The sequence below is a fragment of the Lolium rigidum genome, chromosome 5, assembly GCF_022539505.1.
Source record: "Lolium rigidum isolate FL_2022 chromosome 5, APGP_CSIRO_Lrig_0.1, whole genome shotgun sequence".
Lineage (NCBI taxonomy): Eukaryota > Viridiplantae > Streptophyta > Magnoliopsida > Poales > Poaceae > Lolium > Lolium rigidum.
The window spans coordinates 81,934,509-81,954,121 of record NC_061512.1 but is presented as its reverse complement, the minus strand read 5'-3'; the positions used below and the strand labels follow the sequence as shown (position 1 = coordinate 81,954,121).

The 19,613-nt window shown below is 48.5% G+C and overlaps 1 protein-coding gene and 1 long non-coding RNA gene across 6 annotated transcripts; both read left to right on the top strand.

Moving 5' to 3' along the window:
• The first annotated feature begins 284 nt into the window (after positions 1–284).
• Positions 285–5,462, top strand: LOC124653839. 5 transcript variants are annotated; one of them, XR_006988045.1, is made up of 8 exons: positions 285–396; positions 483–1,006; positions 1,540–1,628; positions 1,768–2,012; positions 3,139–3,378; positions 4,851–5,026; positions 5,109–5,178; positions 5,258–5,432. It is a non-coding gene; the product is annotated as an uncharacterized LOC124653839 (long non-coding RNA). The 5 variants fall into 5 exon arrangements; XR_006988042.1 differs by adding an exon at positions 5,442–5,462 and having other exon boundaries at positions 309–1,006; positions 5,258–5,327; XR_006988044.1 differs by adding an exon at positions 5,442–5,462 and having other exon boundaries at positions 309–1,006; positions 5,258–5,340.
• A 7,485-nt stretch (positions 5,463–12,947) lies between these two features.
• Positions 12,948–18,141, top strand: LOC124651793 (myosin-binding protein 7-like). Its single transcript, XM_047190828.1, has 3 exons — positions 12,948–14,255; positions 17,903–17,949; positions 18,036–18,141. Exons 1-3 carry the CDS (start codon positions 12,948–12,950, stop codon positions 18,139–18,141), a joined length of 1,461 nt encoding a protein of 486 aa, XP_047046784.1.
• Positions 18,142–19,613: the final 1,472 nt, after the last annotated feature.

The window sequence follows — 19,613 nt, the reverse complement described above, 5'->3', positions numbered from 1 at the left end:
TCTGGCTTCCCTCGCCGTGGCCAGGTGGTCATCAGTGCACGCTCGGCCGGTTGTCCCCATGAGCAGCTTGGACCGACAACATGTGCTCTATATAGGAGCAGCCGAGCAGGTGGGGATGTTGCTGGGTAAGAAGGAGGCGGGTTGAGGTGCGCGCACTAGATCGGTGGCTTGGGAGGTGCGAGGCCGTGGGGATCGAGGAGTGGCGGTCGCCGGATGGCTGGCCCGAAAGCTTCCCCACCCGAAAGCTTCCCCCCCTCCCCTGGCCTGAGATCCCTCTGGAGGGCGGCCCTGATGTGGGTCTCTGGCTTCCCCGGCGCAGCCACGGCCTCGCATGGAAGACGGCCTCGGCTCCGACGGCTGGTCGACTAGCACCGCTGCCTGTTCCGTTTCTTGGAGGTGAAAGGGGAAGTAGCTAGATGTTGTAGCTCTGTCTTCTCCTCTCTCTCCCTTCTTTCACTCCTCTAATCCTCTTCTTTTTGCAGCGACCAACACTAGGACCCGAGGATCCGGCGCCTTGATAGAGCAAGATGAGGGACGTGAACAAACCAGCACCATGGCCATGTCTGCCTAACCTCCCCCTCTCTCTCAGCCGATGGCGGCAACACGGAGGTAGCTGCACATGAGGAGCTCGACCTCAGTAAGGGGCGGAGCTACCCCCAGGCAACCATGGCCATGGCCCAGGACGCATCAAATTTTCCGGCCACCTACGCATTGAATTTTGGAATTGGCTCCGGGTACTGTCCAGTACTTGCCTGTCCGTTCTGACCCGATACGACCCAAATTAGTTGGAAACGAGATCCACATCGAGCGGGAAGGAGGTTCCGTCCCCTTGGTCTCTGCGGCTGGACGCGTGCGCCGCAACGCGCCTCCCCATTCCATCGTCCCCGGTCGGCCAGCTTGCCGCCCAGGTCCGCACACTCCCTGGATACGCTGGAAGCACGGCTCCCATAGGCTGCTCGACGCTGGCCCGCCCTCCCAGTACTACGTCCTCCTCTGCAGCAACTAGGTGGTTTATTCATCTCACGTTTTCAAGTTTCAGTTTAATTGATTTATGTGATTGTCCAGAAGTAAGCCGATTCATTTTGCTATCTATTTCATGCTTTAGGAATAAAAGATTTAGAGATTTAGACATAAAAGTGACAAACATGGATGCTACAATTTTTTGCTATCGATTTCCAAAATACCAAACAGGGATGATGCAAAAAAAAATCTATAGACTTCAAGTTTTTTTCATCATCTCTTTGTATTTTTTTTGGATCATTAGGAATTGAGTTGAAATTAAATCTTTGCAATCGTACTAGATTTTTGTACAATTACATGGGGTTTTAAAGTATTTTTTTGCGGTTAGCTTTTGACCCGGATTTGCCGAAAGAACTGACGGTACATCGCCGGGCTGTGCACCATCTACCATCTTTTTCTCTCTCTACCGTGTGTGGCTACAATTGCTCTCTCTCTCTCATGAGGTTGATGCGTGTACCAAGTGTTCGATGTTATGTCTGTGAGATGAGATTTGTTTTGTTGGTCTGTAAATCCTTGCAGGATTTAGAAGTGTGTCAATTCAACCTCGACCAGATTCCATGGGTGATCACCCCAAGGGAGGTGCGCCTCCTCAACACCATAAGAAATAGGTACACATGCAACTTGGAAACAAAAATATCGAGAACATTGCCTATCTCTGTGTTTACTGTGTGATCATCATCATTTTCTTTGTATGTTTGAAAATAAGGTTGTCCTTCTCATCTTATTTTGTTTTGCAAAGTGGTTCAGGTGCAGCTCAATGGGTGTCTGCTCCGTTGTGCCATGCCATGGGGATTCATGGGACCGGTGGTCTGTGGTTGCTCACGCTCGACGACGACTACAAAGACGTCGACGGTACGGTGCCATGCCATGGGAAGACTGGGCGGGCGACATGCGGCCAGAGGAAGGGTGTGGTCGAGCTTGCGCTCGACTGTAGAGGATGCTATAAACGGATTTTACAGTAGCATGGAGTTTTTTACCTGCTCATATATGAGGTAAAAAGTCACAATGTTTTCAATCTTGGCAATTACCTGCGTACTATTATGGGCTGATTTTTGTTCCCAAGACATAGAGATGATGAACACTATTTAATTTAGTGGGCCGATGCAGAATGGAAGGGCAGGGCAGGAGTGGGATCTATATGGTTACCAAACCAAACAAAAACCAAAGTCAATCGGGAATTAGATAAACATTGGAACCCATTGGAGGGTGAATGATAAAACTATGCACATGTAGTCTCCTCTAGCAGACGTTGCATCTTTCTTGTGTTCAGTACGTCCTATCTACTGCATATTTGAGAATTGAGTGTACCTATTAGCATCAGATGTGTAATTTAGTCGCTCAGTTTTTGACAGAAAGTACCTGTGATTTTTGAATGATGTATGATTGCGTGCTTTGGATTCAATACATCGATGGCAAACGGGTTAAATTCCTAGGTTCTAAAGAAAATGCTTTGAGATGATAGTATCCCCATATTTCTATGTCACTCTTTCGAATTGCTACGCCACTATCTTGATCATGTATTAGAAGAGAGCAGATGTTGAATTATATGAAGTTCGATTGTGTATAGTGTATGTTCGTACAAATAACTTGATGGCCACATTTAAGATATATTTGCTTAATATCATTACAGCAGGAGGGCATACACCATCACAAAACTGTCTACTTTAGATCAACCTTATCGGCTAGATATGTCTGTTGTGCCATTGGGCTATTCATAGTTCTGTAATTCTTAATCCCCATGTGATGTGTACCAAATATGTTGAGGTTGCCAAACAACTTCAAGACAACATCAGCAATTTGGGGGTCTTAATTATACACTCGCATGCAGATTTTGCATATTGTATCCGTACGAGTGTTGTAAAAGTTGATGTTTTGTGTGACATGCTTTCTGTAGTTATTTTGATGTTAGCCAAACTAAGTAGCATTTACTAGAAGCATGTCTGCAATTCATGATGCCGCTTGGCCTCTTGATGTTCATGGGGACTGCTAGAGCATGTTGATTACAAAAGAGAGAATTTTCACCTTTTAGTAACTAGAGATTATATTTTCTTCGCTCTCAGTTTGGCTTCTTGTGTGGAATCAAAACTTACAGTAAACCTTACAACTGTTTGATTGCAGAAGTTGAGAGCTCACAATATACAAACAAATGAGAATGTTCTGCTAGGCAAGAAGATATGCTGGCCAAGATGCTGGTATTATATGAGCACTAATTGGTGCATTAGAGTTGATTTCGTGTATCAGTGACATTGTTTCTATGTGTGGATTCTGGTCTGGATTATTAAGAATGGACCATACATTTTAGTCCCATATGCCAAATATTGCTTGAATCGAAGATGGCTATCGGCTACACTTTCAAAGGTATCTCTGACCACTAGATTTTGTTTCTCCAGCTTTCCTTATGATGATTAGGTTGATTTTGTAGGTAATGAAATCCTTCTAGAGTTGAGACTTGAGACATTAAAAAAATATGAACACTCTTGCTTCGAGTTGAGACTTTTCTAGATGTGTTACTCATATATAACCGACTGTTCAGTTCTGGCCATTTTCAAAATGAAGTTTTTTTTCTGTATTTTTCATATATTAGTTCAAATGTGGTATAGGAAAAAAAGACAGTGGGATGCATGTCTATATCTCTATAATATGAGTGCAGATATTCAGACATGGGGTAGACAAAGCATTGTTGTATAGGCTACGCGTATCTTATTTCATGGCTTGCTAGCTGATTGTATGTGCCGCATCATATATCTCTCTAGCTTAGGAAGGAACTGAACAATCGCAAGTAACAACTCGATCCAAGTTTTATGTGAGCTTCCACGTGGTGTATAAATTCTACTCCCTCCGATCCGAAAAATATGTCGGAAGTCTGGTACATTTTCATTTTACAATTAAGACCTTATAGACTCTGAATAATCGTACACACATGCTGGAGTTAGCTGGTTAGCCATCACACGTGCACAGAGGCTTTTCCCAGACACATGCATGCGAGAGCAACAATGGAGTGCGGGTTGAATCAGAGTAAAAGACAGGGAGATTTGTACAAAATGAACAGTGCGACATTTTTTTAGGATCAGAGGGAGTACATATTTGATGTATAACAGAGTATTAGTTAATGCACTGAACATATATTTCTTACTGGTTGATGTTTCTCCCTGTCCTAAAGTCTCCTATTTATATTCTAAGCAACATGAGCATAGTGAGGCATTCCTTGATGTGGACGGAATTCCTAGAGTCGTACTAAAATATTTATGTTGGCAGGTTCCATAAGAGGGGTAGCAGGAAAGGATCCAGAGAAGTTTCTACTGTATTTTTTTTGTTAACTGTATTTTTTTGAAATTTACCACAACAGCATTGATTTCTCGCACCAGACATACGCCTTTCATCAGAGCAAAATGTTTTTTTTTGGTTCATTTGTCGGGCTTTGAAACTGATCTGGTTGCTGAAAGATTATCAGATCTATGGAATTTAACGGGTTGCTTATATTTGGACTCAGCTCTTTAATCTAGGGTTGCCGGTCGAATTAACTGTGCAAATTGATATGATGTGTACATATCATAAAAGCAATAGAAGTTGTTCCTGACTTGCTAGAGATCTTTTGATTACATATATTATTTATTTCCTTCGTGTGAGCGTGGTGCAACTATTGGTGTTTGGGTTTATATTCTCTTTGTCAATCTAACAAGGTATATTAGTCCTCAGGTCATCTAATGTATTTATCGTATGCAGAGCTGGCACTAATAGTTATAGAGGTGGATAATCCTCATAACTGGTGGTGTATGGCCGGCCTGCCAATATTGTTGAGGGAAGACAACCCATAATGAGAATGCTTGCAGGTGCCCTTATTGCCCCTGCATAAAGGGAGTGGAAAGGTTCCACAAACTGCAAAGGATATCCAACCTAATGAAGAGAGTAAGGTGGTCTCATGGCAACCCCATCAACAGGCAACAAAAACTCACAGGCAACACCTGCCAAAGACATCTTAGAGGCTGCCGATTCAGACTTTGGAGAGGTAAGCAAATGAAACAAACAATAAATTGTTTCAGTTCCCAGCAACAATCTTATATGTAAACTATCTCATGTTTTTATGACAGAACATAGGCTCTACAACAGAGAGCAAAAAACGAAAAAACCACAAATCAACTATGACGTCCGCGAGAAAAGGTGAATGCCTACATCTAACCTGTAAGACCAAGCTAAATGAATCTATACTTCACCTCATAGGCAGTATATTTTTTTGCAGTGCAACTAATGAAAAGAGAGAGGTAACACGGAAATGTTCCCACCTAAAAACAGAAGTTTCACCTGACCCGGTAAGCACTAGAGGTATAAATAAACCGAATGAACAACACCATGCCGTTGCACCATATTAACTTCACTTTACTATTCATCAATGTACTAGCTTCGCTCACTTTTTCCCTTCACAGTCAGGACAAAGAGTACCATCTACTGTAATTGGCCTATGTGCCATTTCAGGAGCAACTACTTCTATTGTATCATCTACTGTGGTACAAATCTGTTTTACTTTAAAATGTGTCATTGATATCATCTACTATTACTTTTGTAAGTAGTTACAGTTAACTGCAATCTTTTGAAAGTAAAGAAGGACAAAATGGATGTGCCTATAGTCGTTATATTATATGCTTAGCTTCCTGGTCATTGTTTTTCTCTATTGTTGGTTCACACACTAAGTTAAAAACAATGATGAAAATAATAATTGTCCCATTTTGAGTTTAGGATTAATCTAAACGTGTATTACAATTTAAATAATGTATCCATGTTTTTCAACCAAATTTTCAATCTGTCGCCACTATAATGGTGCGGCGTGCCGCCGCGCCAATCTTTGCTAGTACCAACTAAAGGGAAACAATTTTCGAGTACCGTAGCCATGATGATTAGACCTCGGCATTTCTTTTAGTCTAGGACTAGGAAAACATATGTTTTAAATGCAGGAGAAAAATATGTTTGTCGGGGGTGACTTGGCTATAAGGGTATGTCATAATAGCCAAGTTATCCGTATAATACCGGCTTACTGAGGTAAGCTGAATTATCTTGTTTGCAGGGTTGACGGGGTTAGGGGTAGCTGGCATAGGAGAACCGACTTACCTATGGTGGCATACCAAAACCAACTTACCTTAACCTGGTCATTTTGAATTATAGAAGGGGTGGTGGAATTGAAGAACCGACATACTTTGTGGGAGCCGACATTGGTGACCGACATATGGCCAACGATCATATGCTTGTCCCCAAGGGTAGTGCTCAAGTCCCATCCATGTAATCACGGAAGAATCTAATCATCACGTCAGGCACGCCACTACTATACACGCGACATATGAGCTCATCATACGCTGACCATGGTGACAGAGGGAACATTGGTAAGCGTGGCCACATAGTCAAGTGGAAACTGGTTTTATCCCATGCTAGAGCTTTTGACATGTAACCTGCCCCTCAGTATATAAGGGGGTGCAGGGCCTCCTTAGTAGGAGATCGATCATTTATTCGCCCCCCCCCCCTCATACGCATAGAGCCACAAAGTTTCTTCCTCCTCTCGCTACACAGCTCAAGGAGCACCGTTGTACTGCAATTTCCACCTCAAGATATGTACATCCAGACAGGCAGGAGTAGAGGTTTTACCTCCTCACGAGAGCCTTGAGCCTGGGTAGATCTTTCTGTACTTTCATGTGTACTTTCTAGTTCACCTTCTCTCCCCGGATCCTCCAGTATCCATCGGCCCTTAACTCAAGCCTACTCATGGCATCTGCTTATTCACCACGACGATACTTTTTTTTTTTTGACAAAGAGCATATATTAATATCGCGAAGATACCAAGGCACCAACGGAGAGCTGGGGGATTTTAGGGTTGCGTGGGGCAAAGCCTCCACATATTTGACATGCTTATATGACCGATAGTTACATACGTACATGCATACACAAGGGTTAGACCTACTGTAGACCAACTCTAACAGAAATTGCCAACATAATCACATCATAAGAACAAAATATTTACGAAATAAAGGCAAGCATAAGTACAAACAATTTGGCGATAGACAAAAGGGTTTTGCTAGCTGAGAACTAAGTTCGTGCCCAATCAAATCCTACATCGTTAGATTTTCTTCATGATTCATGCTAGTTATGAGTTGCAACTGAGATTCAATTACATCATCTGAGAACGAAGTTAGTTCTCAGTCGTGTGAAAAATAACCACACCCTAGACAAATGTCTGACTACAGCATGGGAGTCCACTACATGGCAAAAGGACTCCAGCAAGCACAAGATTTTCCTTTTAGGTTGGTTAGCAAAGTAGTACAAAATTTTGAGCCCATGTCAAAAATTCTACACAAAGAATGCCAAACTATTCTGGGGCGAAAATAAATAAGGAGCCCACAGGTTCGCTTCGCCAAAGGATCCACAACCGTCCTGGGCAAAATGCCAGAGAATCCCTCACAAAGTGCAGAGTGAAACCCCCGTCAATAATCACACAACACTAAAGCCTTCAATCTTAGGGCATCTCCAGCGGGTCGATCCAAAACGGCGGCTCACTCTATCTGTTTTAATTTGTTTGTATCGGCCGCGGATAGATTGGTGGTGGATGTCCGGGTGCTGCGCCCAAGCAGGGACCTCTGGCGATTGCGGCATGTAGTGCGACTGCTGTGGCACGTATTGCGGCGGTGTGGTTGGTGGCGCGTACTGCAGAGGAGGTGGGACCATCTGGCCGTCCCACACTTTCTGTGGTGGCGCGTGTGGTGGCAATGGTGGTGGCAGTGGAAGGGAAGCAACGTGCTCCGCCAGCATTGCTGATAGTTGGACGACGTCCTCTAGCCTGGGCCAGGACCCCTTCGAGTCCCCGTCAGCCTTTGACGTGGTTAGGGTGGCGGCCATGGCCGCCTCCTCATCGTAGTCATCGGGGATGAGCGCCTCCGTCTTCACAGCGACTGGAGGTGCCACGTCCTCCATCTCCTCATCCTTCTCGTACTCGTTGTCGGGCGCGGCCTCTCCGGGCTGGAAATCCCGCGTACCGCGGATCGTCCGACGCGCCTTGTGCTCCCAGGCAAGGAAGGCGCGCCAGAAATCTTCGCGCAGGTAGGCGTCCTTGTACTATTGCACCGGCAACAGACACTCAATTCGGCGGCGCGTCTCCTGGCGTAGCACCCGCTGGTCCGCGGGCCAGGCGGGATAGGGATCCCCCTGTTCAGGTGCCACCGATGTGGCAGGGAGACATCATGGTTGTGGCAGTGGTCGCCCTGCGCCCACCGCCACTGGACCTCCAGCACTGACACGTACCGCCTGTTGCAGCCCACAGTGTTGTAGAGGAGGAATCGGTGCCACCGCCGCTTGTGGGTCGATGAACTTCGCCGGCCGTGCGCATGGAGGCAGAAGGCGGGCGCGCAGGGTTCCGCCGAGACTGAGAGTCCCGATGGCGGCGGCGGCCGGACGAGGACTCCGCCTGGTGGTCGTTGGCGGACTTTTTCATCCACTTAGGCAGCTTCATCTCCGTCGAGGCGAGATCTCAGAGGAGTGGCAATGGCACGGCCGTGGAAGTGGGGGAGAAGAGGCGGGCGCAGTGGGGGTTTAAGTAACCCTGGCCATCAATGCCGACGCCCGCAAGTGCTTCCAGCGCCATCGGCATCAATGTCGGCACAGGAGTTGAGGCAACAGACATAGTGGTCAGTAACGGCTTTGATGGCCAACGCTGCCGCTAGTAAGCTTTCTGCCGTCGGATCACTTCCAAGCAGGCCCGCGACACGTGTAGCCAGTCACGCGTGTTGTCCGTGCGGCGGGGCGCAGACGCATTGATTCCCCAATTTTGGTGGGCGATGGGTCAAGGCAGATGAGTCTGTCCATTTGGGTCGCCCCGCTAGCTATAGCCGGTTGGTCCGACTGTTCGCGCAGACTATTTTGGACGTGCTAGAACCAGATGGGTCGACCCGATGGAGATGCCCTTAGGAAGAAGGGAAGGAAAAAACCGATACCAAGATAGCTAAGCACCCGATCGACACACACAAAAAAACCCGAGACGAAGAAGATGTAGACATAAGATTGTCCGGCAAATATCAGGGGAGTACCTACATTATAGAAACTCTAGCAGATTTCGTATTTCTTGACCTGTAAATTGGCGAGTACATGTCACTGTAAACGTGAATCATGCGCTCGCATGGGCTAGCACAGATTAGATCCCGTAAATTAAAATACTCCAGAATATAGCAGAAGGTCCAGTGTTAGCATTTTTTTATGTTTTTCCACCATCTTCTTCACGTGGCCGCCCGCCCCGCCGCCCAGGAACAGCCCCGCCCCTTCCCTGCGCCTACCGTCCAGCCCAGCCCCCCTAGCGCCCGCCTCCCGGTCCCTCCTAGCCCTGGCTCCAGCCCCGCCGTTCCCCGCCCCGACCCTGCGTTGGGCATCCCGTGCTCGACCATATCGCCTCGGCCCTCGCTACACCGGCCGCCCCTCTCCTCACCGGCCCCGGCTCGCCGTGCACGGGCCGCGCGAGCTTCGGCGAGGCCCGGCTCGCCCTGCCCCTGTTTTGCCCTAGCCACACGAGCTCCGCTCCTGTCCTACCCTGCCCCGTCCCCAGCCGCGCGAGCTCCAGCATATCCAGCTCTACTCCAGCCGGCCCCGCTCCAGCTTGGCCCCGGCGAGCTCTGCGGCGGAAGCAGTTGGCGGAATTTTGCCAGAATTTTGCCGGACTCGGGCGGAAACAGTTGGACTGAGCTGAAGTTTCCGTCCTACCAAAACGTGAAGAGGAGGATAGGCCGCACCGGTTTGGCCTTGGAACCTGTGTATATACTGATAGGGATTCTCTTTGTGCCTTGTAAATATTTTTACGGGTCACCCTTGTTTACGGGATCTGATATGCGCTCATTTTTCACCGAAAACAAAAAATCAATGGTTATTTTACAGCTTTATCTTTTTTAGGGGACCAGCTAGAGTTACTCTTAGCACGCGGCCTAAGATCTTAGTTTTTGTTTGAGACACAGTAGCCACTTTATTTATCTAAACAATTCATGGGGACACAAAGACCATTAAGTGGACTAAGAAGGCAGAGCTGACGTCCCAAATTGCTAACAAGAGCACTACAGGCTACCTTATGTGGTTGGGAATTAGAAAATCTACCCTCATGCGAGAAATAAACAACGGGAAATGCAGCTGCCTTCAATTTATTTTCTTGGAGTATCATACTATAACTTCCAGCAAACGCCGCTCCTTGTTATTGATGACTGAGAGGCAATCTGATGCGATAGCCACTTTCTGGAGCTGCAGATCCTCCGCTAGAGCAAGTGCTTCCCTACAGGCAAGCCCCTCCATTGTAGCCGAATCATCGATACCTCCAATAGTAAGTGATGAGGCTCCGACGAAAACCCCATCTTCCCTGCGGCACACTGCACCCCATGCTCCTTCCTTGCTCTTTTTGGATATTGAGGCATCAACATTGATATTCATGAATCTAGCAGGCGGCGGAATCCATTTCGGCCGGGGTTTGTTTTGCCCTACCTTTGACACGACACCACGTGTGTTGGATAACGACACATCCTTCAAGAAACTCGCAATGAAGAGGTGAGTCTATAAGGGGCTATGGAATTCGCCATCATGAATAATACACCGGCGAGCATACCAAATCGCCCACAAGGTCACCACCACCCTCGAAAATTCCATCTCAGGCATCTATTCCATTGGCAAGAAGAGCCAATTTTTTGCTGATGGATCCTCCGATCGGCTCACATGCTCTGCTACCACCTCATTAGCTAAGGCCCAGACATATCGAGAAACCATACAATCAACCGGAGAATGTCTTCAAGAATCTTGCCCTCCACAGATCGAGCAAGCATTTGATGTCGCCATATTCCTACGACACAGGACATCCCCCGTATGCCGGGACTAGTGAGCAAGGCGCCATAGAAAAACTTTCAGCTTCGATGGGACCAGCACCTTCCATAGTTCGACCACAATTTACTTTCCCTCATCATGTTGGACCCCGCCGATCTTCCCTCTAACCAATCCTCCCTTCTATTCTTAGTTTGAACTAGGAGACGGTAAACGGAACGGGCTGACAGAATTCCATTCTTTTCATAATTCCATGCCCACACATCTTCCATTCTTCGAGTACTCAATGGAATAGAGCATATGACTTCAGCAACCATTGGGATAAAAACTCTGATACAATGTCTGTCTTCCATGTTGCACTAGTGGCATCAATAAAATCTGAGACGAGTATTGGAGGATCACTTTTAGAACACACGATCGGCCTGAGCATGAAATCACGAGGCAACCAATTTTGATTCCATGCATGGGTTGATTCCCCCGTGCCAATCCGCCTAATCAGACCTTGTTTCATTGTGTCACGACCTTCCACTAGAGCCCTCCACAATTGTGATGGGGAGGATCCTAGTGTTGCTTCCAGGAAATCTGTATGCAGATAGTGACTGCTTCCAGGATCCTCGCACTCAAAGCCTCTGAATGCTACAATATACGCCAAGCTTGACCTGCTAGCATAGCTAGGTTAAACAATTCAATATCTCGGAAACCCATGCCTCCAGCATATTTTGGTGAGCACATTGTCTACCAGGAGACCCAAACAGTCTTGCGGTTGCCATCCTTAATTCCCCACCAGAAGTTTCGGAGGGTAGAATTAATTGACTCACATAAACCTCTCGGTAGTTTAAAACAAGACATAGAGAAGACAGTTATTGCATGTGCCACCGCTTTAATTAGCACTTCCATTCTGCCAGATGCAAGCAATTTTTCCATCCAACCTTAAACACCCTTCCAGATCCTATCCTCGAGGTATTTGAAATCCCCATTTTTTTACTTGCCCACATCCCAGGGCATTCCCGGGTACTTTTCATTCAGTGTTTCATTGGGAACATTTAGAATTCCCTTTAGAAGTTGTCTCTTTGCTTTAGGACACCCCTTGCTGAAAAATACGGAAGATTTGTCCAAATTTACACGCTGGCTTGATGCATTGCAATATTTTTCCAGCAATGCCATCACTTCATTTGCAGCTTCTTCAGTTGCTTTCCAGAAACAACATGCTATCATCAGCAAAAAGGAGGTGGTTTACTGCCAAAGAAGTGGCTGCCACTTGTTACCTTCAAGATGTGATGATTGACAACTTCGTTTAAGGAGGCCAGAAAGGCCCTCTACTGCAAGTAGAAACAAGTAAGGAAAAATAGGATCTCCTTGACGCAAACCTCGAGATGGTTGAAACTCTTCCAAGGGAGTACCATTGAACATAACCGAAAATGAGATGGAGGAGACCACACTCATGATCAAATCAACCCAACGTATATGGAAACCCATACGAATCATGATGGCTCGAAGGTAACTTCACTCAACCCAATCATAGGCTTATGCATATCTAACTTCAAGGCACAATGCTGATGCTTCTTTGTGTCGTTTATTTTCATGAAATGAAGACACTCAACGCTGCGATGATATTGTCTGTGATTAACCTTCCACGGACAAAAGTTGATTATTCCTCTGAAATAATTTATGGGAGAATGGCTTTCAGCCTATTTGCGAGGACCTTAGAAGCTATCTTGTAGATCACATTGCAAAGATTGATAGGGCCGCACTCGGTTTGGCGTTGCAACCTGTGTATATACAGATCGGGTAGGGATTCTCTTTGTGCCTTGTAATTTTTTTTACGGATCACGCATGTTTACGGGATTTAATCTGCGCTTATTTTTCTCCGAAAACTAAAAATCAACTGTTATCTTACAGTTTTATATAGGCCGGAATCTGCTAGAGTTGCTCTTGGCACGCGGCCCTAAGATCTTAGGTAGCTTTGGTCCATCCAGTTGAACGACTTCGGCCCAACGAAAACCCAAAATCCATCGCCCTAAAAATGGAGCCACCACAAATAACCGACAGAAACCCATCCCGCTTCCGCGCCCCATTTCCACCTCTCCCGCGCGCGCGTCCTCTCCGCGCTGCGGATGCACGCCATGGCCGACGCCGGCGAACCCCCTCCCAATTTGTGCCCCCTCTGCGGCCACCCCGCCCCCACCACGTCCTCCTCTGCCTCATTGTCGCCGCCAGTGGCGGCCACGAGGCCGCCGTTGAAGAGGAATTCGCCGCCTGAGGCGCCGGCCGCCGTGGTGCGGGTGGAGATAGGGGACGAGGCGGTGGCACTTCGGGAGGCGCTGGCGCGGCAGCAGGTGGCTCTGGGGGAACTGCAGGCCGAGCTGGATGCGGAGCGCGGCGCGGCGGCCGGCGCCGCCAGCGAGGCCATGACCATGATCCTTCGCCTGCAGCGTGAGAAGGCCGAGGCCATGATGGAGGCGCGCCAGTTCCGGCGCTACGCAGAGGAGAAGATGTCGCACGACGCCGCGGAGCTCGCCGCGCTCGAGGAGGCCATGGCCAAGCGCGACGCCTCGATCTCGATGCGCGCCGTCCAGTCCCAGTCCCGCCTCGCCACGTCGTCGATACCTTCCTCATCACCGCGCGTCTCCTCCACGCCGCGCATGTTGTCCACCCCGCGCCACCCGTCCACGCCGTCGACGGTAACCGGGGCCGGCGGCTACTACCCGCCGCTGCGGTGCTTCAGCGAACGCTTCAACGATCACCCGCCGACCGCGTCGGAGGCGGACGTGCTGGACGTGCAGACCCCGCGCGACCACCTCGCCCGCCTCTCCCACCGCGTCCAGATGCTCGAGCGCCGCGCGCCGCCCACGGCCACCACCACGCCCATCATCCGCGTTGCGCCGGGCTCCGCGTTCCCCCGCAACTCGCGCGTATTCTCCGACACCGACAGCATAGACTTCTGCGACGGCGAGTTCTTCCCGGACGACGACTGCGGCGCCAGCGACCGGGTGTACACCGTGGACGCCATCCACGGCCGAGGCGTTCCCCTGGCCGTGCCCGAGGGCTCCTACTGCGGCGGCACGCCGGTCGGGAGCGACTGCTGCGGCGGCGGGTCGTGGGCGGAGGACGAGGAGATGCGTCGGCTCACAGCGCGCCTGCAGGCGTTAGAAGCTGACCGGGAGACCATGCGCCAGGCCCTCATTTCCATGGGTGCCGAGAAGGCGCAGGTGGTGCTGCTCAAGGAGATCGCGCAGCAGCTCTGCAAGGACGCCCCGCCACCAGTGCCGGCCGTCACCGTGGGGCATCATTACTACAAGGGGGCAGCGCCACCGCCCATGACCGTCACCGTACCACGACCGCAGCGACCCATGGTTATGCACAGGATGGTTGTCAAGAGCCAGCCGCTCACGAGGACCTCATGCTTCGCGACAGTGGCCAAGGTAATCTCTTTTATGTTCATTGCAATTGGGGATTTGTCTGCAAATATTGCTGGTAATACGAACTATATTATCTGAATGTGAATAGTTTATCATAGAGGAAATGGGTGTAGTAGATAGTGTTTGCTATAGTCGACAATAAACAGAAATGTTACTATTGGTTTGGTCCGAATACATCTGTTGCATCTTTAAGATTAGATAATTGTGAATCCAGAAATTTGTTAAAAAATGCATCAAACTTCCATGGAAGATGTTTATATACGTTTATAAGATTATGGTTGTGAAATCCTGCTTACTGGTTGAGAAAACGTCCTATTCTCCTACTCCTTGCACATTAGCACTAGCTGGACGATGAGAAATCCTCTGATTCCACTAGCTGCACGTTGGCACCCTGGATTGCAAGCTGGCATTCCCCAACGAATTTTGAGGTTCAGACCTTTGGTTAATATAAGTTCAGGCTTCGTTTCCGATAGACCATTGCTAAAATTAGATTGACAGCTTCAGGTTTCATAAATATATGAACCACGTTTTACATGTGTCTCTGTGTTTTAATTACAGAATTGCTAGTTCGCAGAGAACGAAACTCTCGTTCTCAGCAGACTTCTGCAATATCGAATTTGCATCCTGATTCGTACAATTGAGTTTGATCTGCATTAATATGTCCCTGTTTTAATTATTAGAGTGAGGAAATTGCCTGTTTAATATATCATCCACCTTGCATGTTCCTTTTTCATCTCTTTTTTTCTTCCATAAATCCTTTTCATCTCTTTCTCAGGGTAAGAAATAACAGAACACTTTTTTCTTACTGTGAACAAACACAAATCTTCTCTGTGCTTCAATATTACTGAAATTATGAAATGCTGGTGCGCTTCCTCTGAGATTCAGTTGCTTCCCTGTTAGAGCATCTCTAGCAGAGCCCGTAAAAATGCGAACTGAAAACATGGAGTTCAGTTCATCGAACTTGTGTATTCGGGTCATAAAATAGCTAGCGCAGAACAGAGCCCGTAAACCAAAAATGTACATTCCAAACCCGTAAAAACAGGGTTTATCAAAGACTTTGCATATGATCAAAGAAATGACACAATCAAATGCAAACAATTCATGCATAGTTCATAGTGCAGACATCAAATGACAAATCATAGCAAATAGTTCACCATCTCCTCTCACCGCCGGCACCAAATCGAGGTTGGCCCGCTGTGACCATCATCACCACCACCTCCATGAGTCACCGAGCCACCACCAGTTGCCTCTTCACGAGCTAGTCTTCGTCTTGTCGTGATCTCCGCCGAGGCCTCCTTCCACCACTCCACTTGTTGCTCATTCATGTCCTTGGTGTTCATCATCATGATCTCCCTCTCTTCAACCAATAGTTGTTTTATTGTTTTGGCCTTCTTCACATTGATCCTCATCTCCTCCAACTTGGCTTTGTTCCTTGCTTCCTCTTGGTTGGCTTCAACCTTGACAAGACTCGCCTCCTTCCTCTCGATGATGACAAGCTTGGTCTCCAAAGCCTTGGCCACTATCACCTCCTTGGACTTCATCATTTGATCAAACTTGTCCCTCAACAATGCAGCCTCCCCCTCGAGGTTAAGCCTCTCCTTGGCCGTCTTGTTTCCCTCCGGCTTGTCAATGTTCCGGCCCTCCTTCTCGTCCTCGGTGTCGTCGAGCGCAACCATTGCAGCTTTCTTGGGTGCTACTTCTTCGTCCCTCAATTGCCACTTGGGGAGGTGTTGAAGCACATCAAAGCAATGACGCATGGTGAAGCTCTTGCCCTTGCTACCGGCCATGTCTCTGTATCTCGCATCGGCAATGCGGTCCTACATTTGTAAAACCAAACAACAAATCGTCAATATGTAACCAAAGCGAAACTACAATTGTACAAACAAAATATGCGAGCATATGCACTCACATATTCGTCCACAGTTGCACCGCTAGGATGATTCGACACCACTTTGTCCATTGCTGCTGCCCACCGGCTGCAGGCCGGTTTGATCGCGTCCAACGTACTTGGAGAGATCGGTACGTGTGATCGACATGATGGCGAATGTGCGGCATCAGTTTATGGAATTTATCCTCGATGCGTTGCCAGTAGCGCTTCCCTGTTTGATCGGTGCCGGAGACTGCATCCATCCCCACGGCGGCCCAAGCTCAGCACAAGGTGGCGTCTTCAATTTCCGTGTAGTTGTTCGCCCGTCTCTTCTTCCTATTTCCATCGGCCTCCACCTCGACCACGCCCTCGTCCCCTTCATATTCTTCCCCTTCATCCGTGTCGTCCTCATCTCCGCCCATCCCAGCGCCGAACGGAGGGAGTGGGTTAATGTTCACCTCGTCCAACATCTCCATGTACGATGTGTTCTCGTTCCTAACAACACGCGGCCTCAATATCTACTCGCAATGAAAAACCGAGGAAGAGTTGATATGTACCTTGTTGACCTGTCGTCGAGCACGTCCTGGGCGACGTTCGCGGTGGCTTCCGGTGGCGGCGGTGGCGTTGGCGGGGAGGGGAACGGAGGCGGGGCGCCACGGCTCGTCGTCGCCTTCACTTTCATCCTTTTTGGCACCGAATTCTTCGGCCTGGCGCGGGATGCCTTCGGCTTCGTTGCCACCGCCGGTACATCACCGGTGGCCGCCGTGGCACCGGCTTGCGGGACCACATGCGTTACCGCGCGCCGCCGCTTCACCACGCTCGTCGACGAGACCGTGGTAGCTACCTCCGCGGGGGTCACAGGGGTCGCATGGGTCGCCGGGGTGGTTGGTGGAGCGGCGGAAGCTCCGGCGACCGCGGGAGAGGGTGGCAGCGCCTGCGAGCTAGCAACGGCGGACGGTTGGATTGATTCGAGACTCATCGTGGAGAAATCGGACGATGGCGGCGCAGAGGAAGGTGAGGGCACGCAGATCGGCGGAGGCGGTTGGGAGGAGCTGAAACTTCCCTTGCGCGCAAACTAGGGATTGTGTTCGGGCTACGTTCCATTCGCTCCGTCGGCCCCTACAAATACAGGCCGAGTATGAGTTTCGGTCTCGGCCCGTTTTTTTTCTTTTCAGTTTCGCCTCGTTTACAGTTACTGATCGGCGCCATTTTCAGCCCAAACCCGTATATGGGCTGTTATTTTTCGGTTTTGGGCCTTTTACGGGCTCTGCTAGAGATGCTCTTAAAATACTTACACATAAACTGGTGCACATGTTTTTGTTTCATCTTTGGATATCATTGATTTGTAGCATTATATTTCTTTTACTTCACAACTTTGGTTCCTTTGTGGCTAACTGGCTAAGACTATGTTCTTCGTGTGAATTTGATCCATCACATTACAAGGCAGTGTGTATCAAACTAGAACTAGTCTTACCACGGAACAGTGGCAACTAGCCACTTAGCATTGGATTATTTTCTTGAGAAACAAATAGCATTTGAATGCATGCAGAAGGCTCTGATGCTCACGAAATGCCACCAAAACTTCTTCGAAGTTAATAATACAAGAATCCTAGTTGCTGAAATTAGAATTGCCATAATCCTGTTTGAAGGGTATTTGTACTAGAATAGATTTCCATTGTACCATGCTCTATGATTAAACATTGCTTTTTAGAAGTATAGCAACCCTTTTCTCAAAGTTTCTTGCAAATCAAACCTAATTATATTACTTCTGTTCTACTTGCAGTGGGTCGCATCGATCGTCTGGTGGCGAAGGAAATCATCTCGTATCAAGTGTGTGAAATCCACATTACCTCGTTACTTTGGTCGCATATTGCTGTCATGATTTATCTTGGTGTTCTTCATCAATGGCATTGCAGGTATCCTATTGGCCAGTGCGGTAACAATGTCGGGCTGATGCTGCTGCTTGACAAGTCCTCGAAGGCTCCAGGGCACGGGCATCAGAGACCTCCCAAAAGGATTTAGATGTCATCAGTCTTGAGCATATATACGGCTGATTTGTTTGTGAAAAACAAGGTGGCTTTCGCATTGTTGTCTCTTCCAGCCCTTACTCTTGGCGCGCGCTCTCGCTCATCATGCATGTCCGGTAAAGTGTAGCTTACAAATGGAAGCCGTCTGTTGTTTTTGTTGTGCTTACGGTTCATCAGATGATGTTCTTTTGGCTTTGCTTCTTCAGTAAGAATGAGTGCGTTGTGTACAGGGTACGATAACCGGTGGAGCAATGTTTTTCGATAAAGGGCGCTTTCATTACTTTAGAAAAGTATTACACCCGGCCTCTGCATAACACGATGCACACAGCCGCACACACACAAGTACCACTCTGTTACAAGAACTGAATAAAACAAGAAAAAAAGAACACCCTCCTATGGTGCGGGAGGCTCTATCCGTAGATTACGCCGCCAACCATGTTGGGAAAAATATCCTTCGCCACATCCTCCAATCGTGTAGATACCTCCATAAAGAGGTCGCGACTCTCTACTCGTTGTAGCAAAGACCACGAACGGAGCAAAGCGGTGGACCGGTATATAACCTGCAAACAAGATGAGTTAATATCATGGAAAATCTTGTCATTTCTACATAGCCATAGCGACCAAATAATGGCAATCGCCCCCACCCGAATAAAAGTTTTGAACCTATGCTCCACCCCATTGAGCCAGCTGCCAAAAAGATGCGCAACGCTCCGAGGTGGGTACAAGGTAGAACCTATTTAGGTTATTGACCATATAGATCTCGCAAATTGACATTAGAACCGGTGGAGCAATGTACATGCTCTACAAGAATGGACAAGAATTAAGGTACCGCAGAATCACCAGTTGGAAACAGCAAAACAGTGATAGCTTCAAATCTAGCATGTGCTACGATAAATGCGACAAATCAAGTTTAAAGCATCACATTGTTAAGGAAATGGCAGGGTTTTGACTGTTTATTTAAGTTTCCAAGAGACGATAAGAACGAAGAGAGTCTCAACTGCCATCGAAGTTCATAGATTAATTGTTGTTTCCCATACGGATGTCTCAACCTCCCAACCCTAACCGCCGCCGCGGCCGGTAGCGCCGCCGGGGCAAAGACCCACGGGGCGTGGCGGCGGCGGGGGCCCTTCCTCGTTGATTCGTGGTGGACAGCGGACAGGATCTCTCTTCCTCGACACATACGGTGGACCGGCCGGCGCAGATGGTGATGGGCGGCGGCGGCGTTCTGCATTGCAGACCCCCTCCTCCCGTCGGCTCTCCCCCGCAGCACGTCGGCAGGGGCTGGTGGTGGGCGGCGACCAGGCCATGGTCTGCGCCATCCCCCCCCCCCCCCCCCCGCCTCTCGTCGGGGAGTGGAGGCGATCTCGGGATTCTCCCGCGACACGAGGTCGCCCGGGGCAGCAGCCTTGGGTTCGACGGTGGAGGTGGACCTCTTCTTCGCCGGAGAGGGTCGGCCTACGGTTGGTG